Source organism: Amphiura filiformis, chromosome 6 (genome assembly GCF_039555335.1).
Source record: "Amphiura filiformis chromosome 6, Afil_fr2py, whole genome shotgun sequence".
Taxonomy (NCBI): Eukaryota; Metazoa; Echinodermata; class Ophiuroidea; order Amphilepidida; family Amphiuridae; genus Amphiura; species Amphiura filiformis.
Genome location: NC_092633.1, coordinates 38,508,164 through 38,528,289, shown reverse-complemented (window position 1 = coordinate 38,528,289; position 20,126 = coordinate 38,508,164). Strand labels below are relative to the sequence as shown.

The window sequence follows — 20,126 nt, the reverse complement described above, 5'->3', positions numbered from 1 at the left end:
TACAATTATTGTACTTATTTGTGAATATTCTAAATAAAAAATTATAAAAACATATTATGTTTGATCAAAATGGTTTTTATAAAGTAAATTTGTAAATAATATGACAATTATTATCTTCCTTAAATAAGATTATATTCTGCAACTGTACTCTCTTTTTTGTAGTTAAAAGTAAACAGTGATCGACAGTCGGGTGCAAGCGGTGGATTTGATTTGGGTAAGGTTTGTCATTTTTATTTTAAATAAAAGAATGATAGGAGTCAGTTCTCAGTCATAATATACATGTTGCAGAGGCGTACCTGTGCTGTTGTCATGTTGAGCTGGGGGTGCAAAATGTCCAAATCGTCCTACTGACCCACTACAAATTATAAAGCTGAATTATAGTAGGTCATGTGTCTTATGGTGGGGCACATTTGCGTTACAAGCACTGATTTTGATCATTTGTCCTCCTTTTCACTAAAATTGATACATGACTAAAACTATACATCTCACACCAGCAAAACTATACATTTTGGAAAGCTTATGTTCCAAGGAATCCAAATATGCAAATTTGAAGTTGGTATACAGGGTGCGTAAGAAAATATATCTGGGTGATATGGTCGCATGTCACAAATAGGTCACCCAAAAATGGAGCAGCCGTAACATGAAAACGCTTTCTTCACACTTCAAGTTAGGTTTATTCTAAAAGTATAATACCTATTGTAGAAAGTTTGGTGTCATTTTGTAGATAATTATGTTATTTTTCAAATACAAAAAACCCCAAGTCAATTGGACAAGTACTTTGAGATTTATTCCTCAATATGTAAGATGTGTCAATGGAGCAGCCGGTTTGGGAGAGCCGGTTCGGGAGAGCCCCATAGGGTTATACACAAAATTGTGAAAATATGGCAAACTTCAAACCTCTGTATCTTGAAAAGTACAACTAGCATGGACCTCAAATTGCACATATATCATCCTGGATTGTAGATCTACCTGATAGTATATCAACTGTAACAAAAGATGTAACCAATTAATTGCCTAATTAAATGCTAATTAAGACAGTTTTCCCTATATGTTACTGTACAAAGTGTGCATACTATGCTCCGACATTTCTAAATGGACTATCTCTTGCCCGAGTCACCCAGCTTATTCAAAAGAACACATATTTTTAAGGAAATTTGCTGAGGAATTCAATTATGCTATTAGTTTTAGTGCCAGAAATGGAGGAAAAAAGTTTTGATTGAAAAATGTCATAAAAATTATGAAATTATTTTACAATTTTTGACCACCCTGTATGTTTAACGCAAGGGATACTATAGCCAAAATATTAAATTCTCGATCATGAGAGCCAACTTGGGTACGCACAGTTATTTGCGCCGAGCGTACATTACGCAAATACCGGCGCTTACGGCGCAAACACAGCTTTTGAGAATTGACCAATCACACGATCGTTGCTAGGCAAGGTCAAGATTCGGTCATGCAGGTCGCGCGATCGTGTTATTCTATGAAAAGTACGCTGACACAGAAGGTACATCCTCTCATGATCGAGAAATTGTTATTTTGGCTATAAACTCTTTTTTCCTAATTTGTTTGAAGGACCCATGCAATGTCTTTCTGAATTCATATTTATTTTGAACTACATAGCTTTCAGAAAAGGAAAAAATATGGGGTTCACCATGACAAGAAAGATGCTAATTTTGTTGTTGTTCCACCCTGTATATTTCTCACCCACCCTGTATTATGATGTTATGCTTTGTTGATTTGGCATCCTTGTAATATAAGCTTTCCAGAAATATATACTTATAATGGTCTAAAATGTATTCATTAAAAGTTGTGTTGAATTGAATCAAAATTGGTGATATTTTTCTCATTTTACATCATGTTACACAAAAGATGACCAATTCATGACATGCGACCATATCATGAAAAAATTTAATTTTAGTAGTAAATTGATTATTTACTGCATTTGCTACTGATATGGAATACCTCAAATGAAATCTAATTTTGTGACAGGCCACACTATGAGCTTTAATAAAATGTATACTTTTGCTATGTTATGATTGACCAAAGTGGTGATACAGGGTGCGAAAATATACGTAACTTCATGCACAAAATGTTGATTACATTTTTGAAAATATTTTCTTTAGAGTGTATCCTACATTTATTTTAACTGCATATTTAGATTCCTGGGATAAAAAGCTTTCCAAAAATGTATAATTTTCCTATCTTAGGGTGTATAATTCTCAAGATACAACAATTGAAAGCCAAAACGCATGTTGTGACTGAAAATTTTGGCATTTGTGTGTAAGTGAATAGTAAAAATTGTGGTTCTTGTGACTTGCAGTTCTCAGTGAATACTTGTAAACACGATTAGATGAAATTAATAGCTGAATATGAATAATGAATAAACAAGCTTTCATTTGAGGTATGATTTGCATGTATAGCACACAATTTGACAATGATATAATTAAAATTCAAAAAGATATCATGTCTTCAAAGCATTTGCCATAGAGATTGTACATGCTCCTCTACCACTTATCCTCTACCACTTATCCACCAGGTTTATCTTCGTTAACATTTTAATATTTTTCACTGATTAAACAAATTCAAATTCCAAATTGTGAAACATATTTGAAAATTAGAATAATCAAGCTGTATAATGAGCCCAAACTTGATGCAATTGGACCAAGAATAACTTTGTGACAACAAGTTGAATCAGAAAGGGGAGAGAAAAATGTAACACCACCAGGTATTTTGTGGTCCCACCATAAGACACATGACCAGTAGCGAGGACAACACTTTTTAGGTTTATTCTAGGAACATCTACAAATTTGGTATCACTGTAAAGAGCATTAAGAAACTTAGACAATGGTACCAAAAACAGCTCTATAGCTCAAAGTATGGGGGAGTTATACCTATTTGAAGTTGTGAAGGGTAGCGGAATTTGTCTGTCATTTTTTGTTTATGGTACCCTGGATTTATTTGTCTAGCACTTGAATATTTTTACAAGTAACACTTACAAATCTGGTATCAATCCCGGGGGAGGCACTCCCTATCTGAAATGGCAGGGATGTGCCTCGGCCATGTTAAAAGTAGGGGGCATTCAGGTCAAATGTACAATTACAAAACATTACAAACTGCGACTTATAACTTCTTTCCAACACTGCTTATAGGGATCACAAGGTCAAACGCAATCTCTGTGTGTAGTTCAATGCAGTCTCAGATTACCATCTTTAACCTTTGTGAAACCTCAACATACGAACCGGCTCACTGCACGGACTGTGTACAGAATGCGGCAAAGACCAGTATACCTAGTTCAAGCAGAGGTGATTTGGGGTTTTTGCTCGTACCAATTTTTTTCAGATTTTTCGCTGTACGCGATCCGGCGAGTGAGATACTTGACAAATCAGATTCTTTCTTAGATGATAAGCTTGGAAACATCCCAAGCTTCAATTGGATACCTCGACCAGGTATACAATGCTTCCATGTCATTATAACACTTTGAGATCAATGGTCAAAATACGTAGAAAATCATAGAAAAGTTGAAAAACATGGATTTCAGGCAGAAAACGAAACATTTTTAATACAAAGGTGGAGGTGAATACAAATTATTGGCGAGTAAACAATATCATCTACATTATTTTCGATGCGATCATAAATTGCAGGACATTCTCATGTTTGTTTTGGTATATCGACTGTGATATATGACTAATAATTTCAAAGTTGTGATTTTAGTAATACAAATGTTTTGAGAAAATGTTTGATTTTGTTGATGTCAGTGGACGACGCAGCGGTTGTTAATGGAATGAAATAAGAAAATGAGTAATGATGCTTAGGGTACCCTAACGTTTTGATATGATATGGGGTCATTCAGTACACAACCTGAATAAAAATGGGGTCATTCGGTATGAAACTTTGAAAAAAGGGTGGTCATTGGGGTAACAAAAAGTAAAATGGGAGTCATTGAGTACAGGATTGCCAAAAGAGTATCATTAAGTACACATAAATAAGTGCCAAACTGCGTAAAAACAACTTGGCCACCTTGGAAATGTGAAAAATCTCATTATTTCTGGAGGAGAACACAAATACCACCTAAATTTGGGAATTAAAAGGGGGTCATTGGGTTTAGCAGGAAATAGAAAAAGGGGTGTCATTAAGTACATGAATTTTTCTAAATGGGGGTCATTGGGTAATAGGTAGGACCATAACACAAAAAAGGGGGTCATTGGGTACAAGCTGGTTTGAAAAAGGGGGTCTATCCCGAGGCACATGATGCATATCTGTCATGGAAGTGCCCCCCCCCCCCCCGGGTATCAATGTACATGTAAAGGGCATTAAAAAAGAAAAAAAAAGAACGACAATGGTGCCAGAATCAGCTCTATAACTTAAAATATATGGGGAGGTTATGCCTATTTTAAGTCATGTGAAGTTTACTGGGTTTTTTGTGAGTCAATTTTTTGCGTACAATAAATACAGCATTGGGCAATTCCATGTTAAAATGACATTTTTTCAAAAATATGAACTTTGCAATTGGCAATGATTGATGATATATTTTGATTATACACCCTTTAAAGTTAACAAAAAAGAAATTTTCAAATGAATATCAGCTGCAATATTTTTTTTCATTGATTTGAAGGATTTAATGTATTTTCCTACATTTTGTTAATAGCAGATAGTCAAAAGTAATTAATTTTTTTCTCATTAATATATGGAACAAAAACAATTCTTTTTGTGATAGTGTTGTTTGATACATAATTTGTCAAAATAAAAAATGAAAAATTAGGAAGCCGTGTTGGTAATGGTCAGGATGGCACAGCAAGTTGTATAATGTTAAGCATGTAACGCGAGTCACAAAAAGAACAACTTTTTAATGCAGTAAAAAATCTAAAGGGTTATAAATGTTCCCTTTCATTTTCCTCCTGGTTTGGGTCATAACTCATAATTATTTCCTAAGGTTTTTGGTTTGCTACAATTGTACCACCAGAGACAGACTATTCAAAATGGTAACGCGAGTCACAATGTAACGCGAGTCACTATATTGTAACGCTGAGTCACACATATTATACAGCTCTCTATACAGTAGGGCTAGAAAATAATCCATAAATAATCACTAAAACTTCTCCCTCCCACTTTTACCCTCCCCAGGACTCATAATTATTGTACATTTGTACATCACTTAACAAATTGCAGGACTGGAAATCGTTTTTGTCCCCATCTGTGAATTCAAATTTACAATTTGACTTTCCATTATAAACACCCATTATAAACACCCACTGCCACCATTCCACCCCAGTTTCTCCACCTAACCCCAGAACAGAAGGTCATGTTTAAAGTTGAATTCCACAATATTAATTAAATAGAGCATGTTTAGAGCTTTCAAATTGAGCTGTGTTATCAAATAGTGAGTGTAACAGTCACGTAACGTAACGCGAGTCACGCACTAAGTTGGCCATTTTAAAAATACCAAACTTAAATGTACTTAATGTTTGCTTCTGTAGTATAGCTGTAGTAAAAGGTAATTACCTAGTGGTATCAACTTTTTAGTAACAAAAGTCACAACCACATTTTTGCCAATAAATGTTACATCGTTACATAGAGTTATTCACAAATTACAAGTTTACGTGATTTGATACATGTAAAGAGAAGATGAATAAATCAAGTCTGAGGAATGTGTTCCACATTGATCAGCGACAGCCTTTTATATTTTGCTACTAGGGGCTCTAACAATACAGACCTCCCCTCTCAGCCTGCCATAAATTGCTTGATCCTCTTCTCAGCCTGCCAAAAAATCCATACCCCTCTTTGCACATATGCAAAATTTTTAGGAACCCATTTTGCAAACCTTAAATGGTCTATATCAGTTTTGCATATACACCAGGCACAAAAAGAAACTTGTCCGTTATAGTCACCCTTGCTGTTCAACAACTTGATAATTTTGCATTATTCTGAAATATGCATTTTGTTAGTTGGATTTTGCTTTCTCGTTTGACATCCTGTTCATGAAAATCGAGCAAGAATTGACCAAGATATGTACCTCCAAACCCCAAAATAGAAAGTTGCAATTTTAACGATTCAATTGTGCCTGTTACACTGTGTGCTTTATTGATCGGCCCGTGGTGCTTGTGTACAACACAACGATGCATCCCATTGAAAATCGTTGAAATTGCGCAACTTTTAATTTGGGGTTTGGAGGCGCATGTCGTAGTCAATTCTTGTTCAATTTTTACGCACATGGTGTCAAGTGACAAAGCAAAGTCCAATTAACAAAATGTATATTTCAGAATAATCCAAAATGATCAGGTTGTTGAACAGCAAGGAAGACTATAACTGACAAGTATCTTTTTGTGCCTGGTGTATATGAATGTTTCCATACAGTTTTTCAATGCATTTTATGTAATAGATGTATATGAAAATTGTATTCTTATTCAAATTGCCAGTTTTTTTAATTTCCATCATTAGCCCCCATTACCACCACCCCACCACCCCACCCCAGAGGAGAGGGTCCTTTTTTAATGTTGAATTACAGTATTTTTATAGTGCTAAAGTAAAACTGACCACAATGGAAATGAAATTGAGCGTGTTTAAAGCTTTCAAAGTGGGACCATGTAATCAAAATAGTGAGCGTAACGCCGAGTCACGTAACGCTGAGTCACGCACCAATTTAACGAAAGTTGGCCATTTTAAAATACCAATCTCAAATATACTTGGTGTTTGTTTCTGTAATACAGCTGAGATATAAGGTAATTACTTAGTGGTATAAACTTTTGTCTGCAGCTGTTTGTTTGAGGAGAAATATTGAACAAGTAAAAGCCTAATTTTGAAGGTGTAATTTTTCGTAACGCGAGTCACAATCACATTTTTTGCTATAAATGTTTCATCTAGTTATTTACCAAATTAAATTTTATGTGATTTGAAACATTGGGTCAGTAAGTACATGTGGAGAGAAGATGAATAAACCAACTCCTTGTTCAATTGTATTTATATGACATTGAATGTGCTGATTTTATCAAAAATGTAACGCGAGTAACATGGAATTGAATTATTTTAGCGATGATGATATTGCCTCCAAGAAATAAATAAATAAATATTGTAAGTAAATAAACAAGTAAATTTAGGAATGAATGAATAAAGGAATAAATTTAAAAAAATAAACAAATGAATATGTAATCATAATCTAATATGACCCATGCAACACATGAACATGTTCTGCCAGTGCCATTAGTTTACTTGTCAACCTCATCTGACACTGCACTACTCAACTTTAGTATTGAAAAAAAAATACAAAGGAAGTGAAAAAAATTGAAAAAAATTATACAAATTCTTAAAGTATCATAGAGTTGATTAAAAGTAGTAACAAAAATAATATCACTTGAATTAAGTGTGCATTTTGCATTTTACCACATACGACATGACCCGATATGCGCTACATCTCCCACCCCAGCGTCAGCCCGATCAGGAACAACACGTGCACCGCCACCTCACCACTTCCCCCGTATTGTCGTATTTTCACGGCCAATTGCAAATACGGGTCTTCCCAGTAATTCCTTTTGCCCATCTATGCGCGATGGATTTCTGCAGAAGAATGACCACAAACATCTTTAAAATACTCTAAAATTTCATATTATATGGGTGTAATATAGGTGTAATGACCTCCTTCTGCTCCATTTCAACAACTTTTTACGCCAAAAACCATGAAAATCTTACCTAAAAAATAGACCTCAAAAAACTGAAAAATTAGGGGCTTTCCCCAAAACAAACCCTGTCGTGTTTGGTATGAGTGCAAAGGTCACAAAATTCCCTATAAAATGATGACATCATCGAGGTAAGTCTCGTGGAGTCTCGTGGATAAATCCAAATCGAGATTTGGTGAATTTCAAGCAGACGAAAAAATGGAGTCCCGTCGATCGAGTCGCTACGGTCGTAACTCCTGAACTTCAACAAGTTCATGACATTAAAAAACATGCTTAATGTTCTTTTTTTGTGGAAAACTTTACATAATCGGAAAATTCCATCTTTAAACTCTGTAAAAATAATTTCCTATTGTATTTGGAGTTTTGAAAGGATGAGAAATGCCGGGGAGAAATGGCGAGTTGTTTTCACTAAGTTTCACACACAAACAGATACAAATGCGTAAATCATCGTATGCGCTGATCTCGCTAATTATAGTCAGGACTAAGTTGTAGTAACTACAAATTTCGAACGTTTGACATGTTTGAGGACTCTGTTCTCTAGCTGTAGCAGGTTTCACACGGTACTGTGAAATTTTAATTTTAGTCATTATTTTATGTCGCCAAATATTGATATTGACAATAATTATTGGAACTTTTTGACTTATCCCTATTCATACATTGCTTACCTATGTTTTTATATCATATTTTGTGGTGAACAATCATTACAAATGTGTAATTTTTGATCATTTGTATGCACAAATTTCTCCGTCCGCAGCTAAGTACAGATAGCGGTGATCGATGAAATGAATTGTGGGATTGTTTTGGTTCCACTGGTTTCCGGCTGTTTAAAAAAAAACTAACAAAAAAAAAGTTTCTAAAATGTACCGGTAGTCTTAAAAGAGGATGCTAGGGTCACAAAATCCTCCTTTAAGATTAAGAAAAAACCAAAACAAACATTTTTTGAAAGAGTTTTGTTTTGTTTAAATGATACCAAAGAATCACTTTTTGGTGATTCTTTCTATTGTTGCTTTTACACCAAATCTGTATTTGATATAAAAGATTCCTCAAGTTGATGTCTTGCCTTTAAAAAAATTGTTGTATACTTTTATGTCTTGTGTCTGAGAGTGCACACAGCTTCCTTAAAGGAGTATTTTGTGATCCTAGCATCATCTTTTTATGACATTTTTCAGTAGATACACAAAAAAAGCTTATTCCCCAAATTTCAGTTGATTTTGCATTAGCGAGTTATCCCTGATTATGTGTATTACACTGCTCCATACGCCACTGTTGTAATTTCGTTCTGGTGTACCAGAATGTAATTCAAATTTGGCAATATTTTTGTTAAACAAATTAATCTGAAAGATATTTTTGTACATTAGCATAATTATGTACCGTACCCAGTGGTATAAAAATCTCACCTTTTTTTGAGAAAAGTGGATCACGAAATGCCCTTTTAATTACTTCGTTTTCAGCTTTGGGACTTGGCGTAATAGGAGAGAACAATATTTAAAATATATGTGACATGATCAAGGGGAATGAGTCGGATGTCGCTAATATTGTTTTTGAGATATTGGTAAAAACAATGTTCAAATTCTTTTGTTTTCTATTGTTTTCAGCCATTGATAAGTTGCTCATAACTCAGTAACCAGATGTCCGATTTTGATGAGGTTTGCATCAAAACGTAGCATTTGTAAACTGCCAGAAAATGATGTAAAACACTTCTAATTGAAAATTGCCGACATGTGACTCATCCCCCTTGATCGTGTCACATATCTATACCAAAAATTGCAAACATGACCAAAATCATGACACATCACTTTGTGATTAACACAACAAAATTATGTTTGATACCTATTTCAGAATCCAGAAAGCATTGCAGTGTACATTTATTCTCCGATGATAGGTCCATTGAGTATTTTAGGATTCAATGATGTCTTACCAAACCATGGCCTTGTTTTCTAATGATGCCACTGAAGTCAGGTAAGGATTCAGGGTTTATAGATTTTATTGCAGGCATATCCTAATTGGTCCCTTTTCCTAATGAGTTCACGAACACAAACATTTCTCAGTATGAACATACTTGTGCTGTACCTCAATGTGTACTTGTGGAGAATTAACATACAGACTTAGGATTGATGGTAGATATCAGAACCAGGGGTAGTCCCCTTCTTTTGTATGTACATCCCTGTGTCACAATTGTCATTTTCAAACCATGTCTTGCCTGAAAAATAATGCACATTATAAAAGCATCTATCAAAAGCCGTTCCTGTCCCGGTACATCCCTTTTTAAAGGGTGTTTTATTTGGAATACATGTAGCTTGGATACTTTAAGGTTAGCAACTATTTTAAACTGTTGTGATTTGGTAGTTCACAGCATCTTGCAAATGGTAAGTGAGCTTTGGCAAATATTATTTCATAGCGATTGTGTGGAAGAATACTTTTGTAGGTCCTGTGGTTCTTGAGTAAAGTGATAAAGAGGGCTGAAACAAGAACACTTTTGTAAAATGTACATAACTCAAAAACAACAATAAATCAAGCAAATTTTCAAAGTATATGATTTGTAGAATGAACTTTTGCAAAACTTCAAAGTGTTATTTTTCAATAATTTATTGATTTAGATAATAAAAATCGATTACTTGGCTGCTTGGACCAACAATACCTCGTCTACCCTTAACATGCACAGGGTTCAAATTTTCCTGTAGATCAACAGCTTCATATGACTTCCGAACCATGAAACACTGCACATACACTACCTATACCTGCACTTGCTAAGCAGTGTATGGTGGTGAGAGGAAATTTTAAAAATATACTCTTGCAAGTAACTGAACATAATTGCAGGATTCTAAATTACCCTTTCAATACAAAATGTACAAGTTTTTCCTAGGGTGGGGGGCACTCAACTTTGGAAGTGATGGGAATATGCGGACAGCAGTTCAAAACTAGGGGTCTAGCCACTGAAAAGGGGGTCTTTCAGTGATAGGCCCGAAAAAGGGGGTCTTTACGTGAGACTGGGGGAAAATCTTACCAAAAAAGGGATATTTCCTTGAGACTGGGAACAATTTTGGGTCAAATATAAAAGTTGATACAAAATTTTCAAAAAGTCATCAAAATTTGAAGGAAAGTAATGGAAAACAGGGTCATTTTAATATGAGAGGTTGTTAATGGTGGTTAATGTGGCCGCACATCCCTATCACCAAGAGGCTACAAAATAGTCAGTGTTCATATCAAGACATTATAAATACAAGACAAAATATTTACAATTTTGATTACAATATATGAAGCAAAATATAGCACTAGGTGATTTAGAATGTTCACCTTGGTAAAATTATGACACTACTTTTAAATCAGTTTAAAACAAACATAGAGTCAAGTCCCCCCCCCTATTAAAAACCAAGATACATTGTATTTTTCATACAAAGCATTTTGCATTTGATCTGACTTGCCAATCCTAAAATACTTAGCAATGCTAATAACAATACAATTGATGACATTACATTATAACCTTAATGCTCTGCATGCTCTCCATCTAGCTATTTATAGGCTTCAACATAATTCCAAGTTTTAAGATATTTTCTCAAAATATCAAGAGCTATCTAAAGAACCACTGAACCAATACTAGGCTTGTTTGTACTCATTTTCATGCAATTTGCATACTGATTCCAAATATGGTCTTGAAAATTTACATCTCTGAAATTTTAATTTTATAAAAACAATTGAAACTTGTCGTCTGTAGTTGACACCAGTGTGAAAAAAGTTAATTGCAATCATTCATTTTACACCTGTAGGTATACTGATGGGAGTAGGCTACAGTTGTCTCCATGTGGAGCCAGTTTCACATTCTGGAATTCACCATCAAGCAACCATAATAACCAAGCACCTAGGTTGCTAAGCAACAAGAGTATACAACAGAGGACTAGATATGCTGTTTCGGACTATAAGATGAGGGTTTTGCAAGCACTAGAATTCAGAAACCAGTTTGCTGTTCATCCATATCTCTGCACTGACATAATTGATAAGCAGTGCTTAGTGGTAAGTTGATTCTCCAAAATTATTGTCTCAACATTATAAGGAGGTAAAACGAGAGCATGGTGGCTGAGCATAACAGGCTGTGACTCATAATTGGAAGGTTGTGGGTTTGAGCCCTGGCAACGCCATCGTGCTGTGACCGTGAAATGCAATTTATCTTGATTATTCCTCTCCACCGGAGTGTATAAATGGTACCGGCATTCTTAAGTTAACAAACTCGCTGTGGAGGAGGTGTATTTTCCCACCCACAGCAACATTTCACAGTGGAGTCTGGCCTAATCGTTAACAAAAGTTTTAGTTTATTCTTTCTTTATTGAGGGTAACAACTTCAGTGACCAGCACTGCTTTCCAAGCAGGCCCTCAGTCAATACAAAACATAATATAATAATAGTACACAAAAGTGATACAATATAAGATATATAAAAAAATGCAATCACAATTATGAATTCATAGAATATACACATTTTAACATGAAATGAGAACATTTGTTTTGAATTGTCTCAAAGACATATTTTCCATATCAGTTCGAATCATTGGTGATATACTGTTCCAAATATGAGCAGCTCTGACGTGAAATGTACGTAATCCAGAATTAGTGTTGTATTTTGGAACAATCAATGTATTAGACGAATGATTTCTGGTTACATGAGAATGAGTATTATGAACAAATTCAAACTGAGATGATAAATATGAAGGACTAAGATTTCTTAAACATTTAAATGTAAGAATAAGCATATGATTTTTCCATCTGTCACTTAGTTTGATCCACCCTAGTGAGTTTAACATGTCTATTACTGGTGTCCTAATATCAGCAAATAGAATCGTTCTAGCTAAACTATTTTGTAAAACCTGAAGCCTTCTTTGATATTCAAGAGAAAAGTTACACCACAAAAGAGAGATGGGTAATCCGTCCTGTAAAAAATATAGTTTCGATTCCTTTACTGGGCACATAAAATTTAAGAATAAAAGGTAAAATAATGTTAGTTTTGATTTCATAAAGAGCAGAACATCTATGGAAGTAGACACTAGCTCATATTTGGAAGAACAGTTGGGGACTTGCACTGAAGAGCCCGACACAAGTGCCTGTTGGGGGGGATAATGGTTTCATTTTGGTGCCACAAGCAGACATGCCAACTAGTACGGTTTCACCATATTTTGTACGGTAAAACATGAAAAATACGGTAGTATGGTCACAAAAAAATATGGAATTCCAGAATTTTGACCAAAATAATAAAATGTTGTCTTAAAAAGATAAACAGCTGCAAGATTAGACTACCGACTGAATTACTGGTATCATTTGACCACTTTCTTGGTCTGTTAAAGTGGTTGCCTATATCGTTTTTCTCTCGACTTTCGATGATGCACACTGAAAACAAAAGCTTGTTTTTCGTTGTGTTCTACTAATTTAAATTAGTAAAATAAACTGCTTGAGCGCATTCTACCAATTTTTACGATGTCTTACGATATATGTAACTAAGCGGACGTATGCAAGACTCGTAAATGAAGGAATAATAGTTGTTGAGTGGGTCCTACCAATTGGATTTGGAAGTTCTACGACAATGCAACATTTAGTACAGCATCGATAATTCGTAAACCCTGTCATCGCAGCATTTACGAACTCGTTGTACCATTTGGTTTTACAAAGCTCTGGTGGTTTTACGATGTTTTAAACATTCCCGCTGTTTCGATCATGTGTTCTGCACTCGACCACGCTTGCAGACGACTGACCGAGTAGCGGTTGTGCAGCGACAAACTTGAAGGTGAAAAACTATGCTAACAGGTAATATTTCAAGGTATTTCTTTCAAAATGAGCACTAGATATTGTATTGATGGTGTAAGCTTCTTTTCTGTATGATCAGAAATGCTGTGCCACATGTACATTGTGGTCGTAAAGACTAAAAGTCACGATGCTGTGTCACATCGCATGTAAGCTTAAAGCTACATGTATAAGCTTACATGCGATGTGACGCAGTTATGACTTTTAGTCTCTACGACCACAATGTACATGTGCACAGCATTTCTGATCATACAGAAAAGAAGCTTACACCATCAATACAATATCTAGTGCTCATTTTGAGAGAAATAACTTGAAATATTACCTGTATGCATACTTTTCCACCTTCACAACCATCGTACATCACATTTGTACAACTGATTCGTTCCGCCAGTCAAACGAGTTCTAATCTTTGTTGAGCCTGTCCAACTAACCAATATTAGTTAGTTGAGCCTGTCCAACTAACCAATATTAGTAGGATGAGACATCGCTTTTTACGATCCTATAGGTTAGTAATGCGGCAGGTTTGAAATTCAGTAAAACCCATGCCGTACTAATCATTTCGTTGGTAAGGCACGTTAGTTAAGCATGCCTAACCAATATATAGCATCGCTTGTCATGCCGTACAAATCATTGATTAGTAGAACGAGACATCGTTTTTACTAACTTTTACTTAGTAGAACTTACGACATTATGTTTTCAGTGCATGCACATTAAAAAATTATTACTTAATAGGCCTACAAGATGCTTTCCGAAATAATTTTCTTCTGTCTTGCAGATTTTTCATGCACATTAATATTTTTTTATTAACCACCTATATGATATGTCTTTTGAAGGTATTTAGTTAACTATTTAACTCTTTTGGTGCAAAAGAATAAGCATACAAGAAGGTTTCCGACCTCCTTTTACTTCCGACTTTCGCACCATGCATGCACATTAAAGAAATATTTAATCGGCCTACAAGATGGTTTCCAAAATAATTTTCTTCTGATTTGCAGATTTTTCATGCACATTAATATTTTTTATTAACCACCTAATGATATGTCTTTTGAAGGTATTTAGTTAACTATTTAGCTCTTTTGGTGCAAAAGAATAAGCATACAAGAAGGTTTCCGACCTCCTTTTACTTCCGACTTTCGCACCATGCATGCACATTAAAGAAATATTTAATCGGCCTACAAGATGGTTCGAAATAATTTTCTTCTGATTTGCAGATTTTTCATGCACATTAATATTTTTTATAAAGCATCTTCATCTAACTGCTACACATGCTATGTCTTCTGGAGGTATTTATTTAACTATTTAGGTCTGCAAAAGAATAAGCCTGCAAGATGCTTTCCGACTTTGTTTTCTCAATGGTGTACCAGTGGCACATTAATATTTTTAATATTTTTCTTTAACCATGCATAGACAACTGCTATACCCAGTACAGTCTTCTAATTGACATTGGCATTAAACTGTTTAATTTTTTTTTGAAAACATGAACAAAATCCGATGTTAGGCCTACCGACTGATACTATGATGATGATGATGATGATGATGATGATGATGATGATGATGATGATGATGATGATGATGATGATGATGATGATGATGATGATGATGATGATGATGATGATGATGATGATGATGATGATGATGATGATGGCATCTTTCTGTATTGATAGTATTACTTTGATGGAATGGTTCTTTGGTATTGCCAAATTTGATTGCAAATTGTAAGGTGGGCCCCTGGACCCGGCAGTTCGTGCTTCGGTCTCTCAAGTGCTCCCTCGCAATTATGTGTTCTACTTTTGGGGTTTCTGGGGTTGACAGGTATGCAAAAAGGTACATATTTAAAAAATACGGTTTTAGGGTGCAAAATACGGATTTTTGTTCTTGTGAGTACGGAAATCTGGATTTCAAAGTTGGCATGTCTGCACAAGTCCATTAGCAAGATTTACTGAATTGATTTTTTTTAAAATTTTAGCAAAAAGGATATATGCTTGCAATTCTTTTTATTTGTGTCTAAATGCCAACAGTACAATGTTAATGTTAAAGACAGAATATATATCATTGATAACAATCTTGTATCTCTTTTCTCTTTGCACCCAGCATATATACAGTGATATTCAAGAAGTCAGTTGGCCTGCTTCACACACGAATGCTGATATTAAGAAGCTGCCAGATGGCAATATCCAGATTTCATCAATAGATCAGTGTGCATCACTCAAACTGTCTAACACAAGGCAGCAATTCAGTGTTGAATTCTTATGCAAGGTACCCAGGGAAGGTAATAAAAAGACCCACAATATCAAGGGAGAAACACATGATAAAGATGTGCAACAAAAATGTCAATCCCAGAATGCATTGCCACAGACGACACAATGTGAGAAGAAATATGAAGCAAATCACTCTGCATCCCATGGGAAAGTATCTGATCATGCTGAAGCTGATTTGAGGAAAAGTGCAATGGAGTCTGGGATGTCATTGCAAAACAAACCTGTAGATAATGGAAATGCAAAGAGTGAACAGACATTGAAAGACCTATCCCACAACACCCCTGCAGGAGGATGTGTATATGTGTGGGTTGTACAACATTACTCAGTTGATGGTTGTCCTCTATATTGGAGACATCCATTACAGCTAGCAATGAGAATTCCTCAAATGTCTCAGGAAACACAACTTGAAGAAGATTCATCTGCACCTCAGCAGAGAAATGAAGTACATGGAAAGAGTTGGGTTAGTCATTTTAAAACTCACCTTTGCAAAATGCTTATGCCATATCGTAAAAACTCGATAGTGCTTATACAATGTATGTGCTTACTATCGCACACTTTTGAAGACATGAAATTGTACCAAAGTACGGTGCTTTACCAACTGACCTAATGGAGTTGAGACACACATTTGCAGGTTTACTTGTTCGTATATAATTATGTGTATCGATGATTTGCTCAAAACCCTTTACACTTTTGTGGATGGGGCTCTTCATGTTTGCATGTTTTAAAAGCACTCGATAGTAAGCACATATTATATGCTAACTATCTAGTTTTTATGGTATTAATACAAGACATACATTCTGACAGAACTACTTTAAAATAACTGATCTCAAATTTAATGCTATGCCAACCCTGCTGCAACATTTCCCTCTAGTATACCAACATTTCCCATGAATTCTTGTGTATTCTTTCCATTGGGAAGCAAACTTTCCCTCTAAATCCCAAAATGTCTTCCAAATCCTGCAATGTCTGTGGAATGAGCTTCATGGCTTTTCCATCTGTTCTTGCCTGTGCTGTGCTTTCCATTTATATCCGCTCTCATTGGGCTATTCCATTTAAAATCCACACTCTCCCTGTGGAAGATTTTGGAAATATCTTCTACAGGGGGAGTATGAATATCAAATGGAATTAACACATTAGGCAGCTCTATTTAAATATCGTACACTGAGAAATATGCAATATGAATCTTCCACAGAGGGAGGGTAAGTTTCAAATTGAGCTGCCTATTAAATGCGTTCATTCCATTTGAAATTCATACTCCCTCTGCTAAAGATATTTTCAAAATCTTCCACAGGGGGAGTGTGGATTCTATATGGAATAGGCTAATAGCCCATTGTGATGAAAATTCTTGTTTGTTGAAAACATTAAAATGGCTGAATCTTTGTCTTGCTTTCCATCACACCAGGTGCAACCTGCCAACATAAAGAGGAAGGATGTCAATCTAGTGCACACACAGCTACCATCAGCCTTACCTATCAATTGTCCATCAAGTCACATGCATTCATGGAAGGACACCAAGATCTCCCTGCAGGATGCTTTACAGGATACCTATGCATTGGAAATGGAATATGCCAGCAATGGAGGCATTCAAGTACTTATGGTCAATGGGGTTATATACAGGTAAGAACTGGCATTTAAGAGGATGGAATGATGGACAAGTGGTTACTGAGATATTATTGTATTTCTTTGATCTGTTTCAGATTACTGTCTGGGGATAGCCCTTGTATAGCGATATATCCATCAAAATGTCTGTTCCAGATAAATACTCCCCATTGTATTTCTTTGAACTGTTCCATCAAAATCAAGGTTACTATATCTGGATATCAAAAATGTCTGTTTGAGATAAACACTCTCTATTTTATTTCTTTGAACTGTTTCAGATTACTGTCTGGAGGTAGGCCTTGTATAGAGATATGTCCATCAAATTGTCTGTTCCAGATAAGCACTCTCTATAGTATTTCTTTGAAATGTTTCAGATTACTGATTGGAGATTATCCTTGTATTAAGGTTTATCCATCAAAATAGTCAGGTAACTGTCTGGAGATATATCCATCAAAATGTCTGTTCCAGATAAGCACTCCCTATCATATTTCTTTGAACTGTTTCAGATTACTCTTTAGAGGTAGTTCTTGTATTGAGATATTTCCATACCTTTAAAATGTATGTTCTGGATAAACACTCTCCATATTGTATTTCTTTGAACTGTTTCAGTTTACTGTCTAGAGATACATAGTTTCCTTGTATTCAGATAATAATTATATCCATGCCATTAAAATGTCTGCTCAAGACAAACACTCACCATTGTATTTTTATTACATGTTCAGGTTACTATCTGGGGGTAGTCCTCGTATAGAGATATATCCTGGAGATAATTCTGTCATCAAGTCTTCTCATCTACCAGGTGGTATCACCCATGGCACCTTCTTCATTCACCATATAGCAACTCCTGATGGTAGTATGGAAGAGAAGATGTACAGCACAAGTAACTTGCCACCTGATAGGCCTGCATGTAGCTACTCATTGGCTAGTGTATTAGCTAGAGCATCAAGGTTAGCCAGATTATTAATAGTTTCTCCATGTTTATTTACAAAAATGAAATAAGAAATCTATGGATGGTCAAGTCACTATATTCTGTACAGCCAAAGGCATATTATTGCATAATTGCATAATTTATATCATGGTCATCTTTTCAAGTCTTTATGCGCATTGAGTTTCCTTGTGGTAAAAAATGTGTTTCTTTAAATAAGACGTAATATTATTATTAGCCGATATGACTACCATTGATTAAGGCACCAGAACCTAATTTGTTTGATCTTGGGATGGACCGTTGATGCTGCTCCGATGCTTGTTATTAATGGACTTTCAAGTAATTAATCAGAATTGAGGTTATCCTTACATGCACAATTACCACAATTAACAATAGACTATCTAATTGATTTCATAAAGGATCGACCAAGCATCGATGGTCACACTAATTTGGTTCTATTGCCTAACAGCTCCCCATTATACACCTTGGTGGAGTACATGTAGAACAATCCAGATAAACTGTCTTGCCCAAGGACACAATATGTTGTCCCTGACGGGGTACAACCCCCATCCACAGCCTTGCGATCATATGAGTCAAACTCCCTAACCAGTAGGCCACTTATTAAAACAGCTTATAATTCCAGTAAACCTTCATATTTTCCTCCAGGCTGTTACAGATGCACCTTTGTCATTCAGATGTAGCCTCTTCACTGCCATGTTGGAAGGTATGTTGAAATAACAAGCATAGCCACATGAATGCCACTAGCTAGGGTATGCAGCTGGAAATCTTTTTGTATGTTTACAACCTTACACTCGGCTTCAGAGAAGAACGGCAGTCCCTTGCTCAGATTGACGCGAGCGCCCTGTTAATGAGAGACATACGCGGAACTTTGTTTGCGCCGACCAACATTATGGTGTGTAATCGGCCAATCAGATTACCGTGGCTGTTGTTATGATTGTCAGACAATTGAATCAGCCAATCATAACCCCACTTCTGTGTTTACACTGTGCACTCTCTCAAAATGTAAACAAGTGCTGTTCTTCTTTGACAGAAACTGTAGGCACTTCTTATGTAGTGAGTTTAATTTTGCTGCATGTTCTTCATTGCATATTGATACAATGAAATAACTAGGGTATATTTGAGTATTTTAGGACACCAAGTGAAACCCCCCTAAAAGGTATACCAATCCCTCATAGTAAGATGAGGGTGAAAGCAGACTCAAATAGTTCTGACTGTGCACAATAAAAGGTTATTCAAAATTAAGTTAATGAGCTGTGCTTCTGTCCCTAGCAAGACCTACATGTATTGCCTTTGATAAAGATCCTGTTGTGCAATTTTCCTTACAGATTAGTCATCAGCAAGGCACCAATCTACCACAGAGTCAAATCCCATCAGTGTTACTAGAGGAGAAACACATCCTTGATGTTGGCAGATTTTCTGCCTACTCAGATGGCTACATCAGGATCGCATTCCCTGATAGAACTGTGTTGGACTGGAGATGTGATTTGAGTCCATGCATTGATAGATATTGGCTTAGAAACAAAGGAGGGACTCAAAAGGTATGTATAGATCTCCTGTGTGGTGTTGGGGTTGAGGGGTGAGTGGGCAGATTTTCTGCCTACTCAGATGGCTACATCAGGATCGCATTCCCTGATAGAACTGTGTTGGACTGGAGATGTGATTTGAGTCCATGCATTGATAGATATAGGGGTCAGGAACAAAGAAGGGACTCAAAAGGTATGTATAGATTCCCTGTGTGGTGCCAAGTTGTGCCAGCTTGATGTAGACTGGGGATTGGGAAATTGCGAGATGTATGACTCTCTCCTATATGGCTGGTTGTTGAGTGCCTACAGGAAGACCATTTGAAACAAACAACAAATGGGTTATATAGTGCA

The 20,126-nt window shown here is 35.8% G+C and overlaps 1 protein-coding gene across 2 annotated transcripts in view; it reads left to right on the top strand.

Moving 5' to 3' along the window:
* The first annotated feature begins 170 nt into the window (after positions 1-170).
* LOC140155392 (uncharacterized protein C5orf34 homolog) overlaps positions 171-20,126 on the top strand; it is a 149,493-nt gene continuing 129,537 nt past the window's right edge. For both annotated transcript variants that reach the window (XM_072178223.1, XM_072178222.1), the window contains exons 1-8: positions 171-214; positions 9,507-9,626; positions 11,432-11,675; positions 15,541-16,167; positions 17,110-17,324; positions 18,029-18,253; positions 18,898-18,955; positions 19,578-19,790. In XM_072178223.1, the coding sequence (XP_072034324.1) occupies positions 9,574-9,626; positions 11,432-11,675; positions 15,541-16,167; positions 17,110-17,324; positions 18,029-18,253; positions 18,898-18,955; positions 19,578-19,790 (1,635 nt within the window). In that variant the 5' untranslated portion in view covers positions 171-214; positions 9,507-9,573. The remainder of the gene's footprint in view (positions 215-9,506; positions 9,627-11,431; positions 11,676-15,540; positions 16,168-17,109; positions 17,325-18,028; positions 18,254-18,897; positions 18,956-19,577; positions 19,791-20,126) is intronic.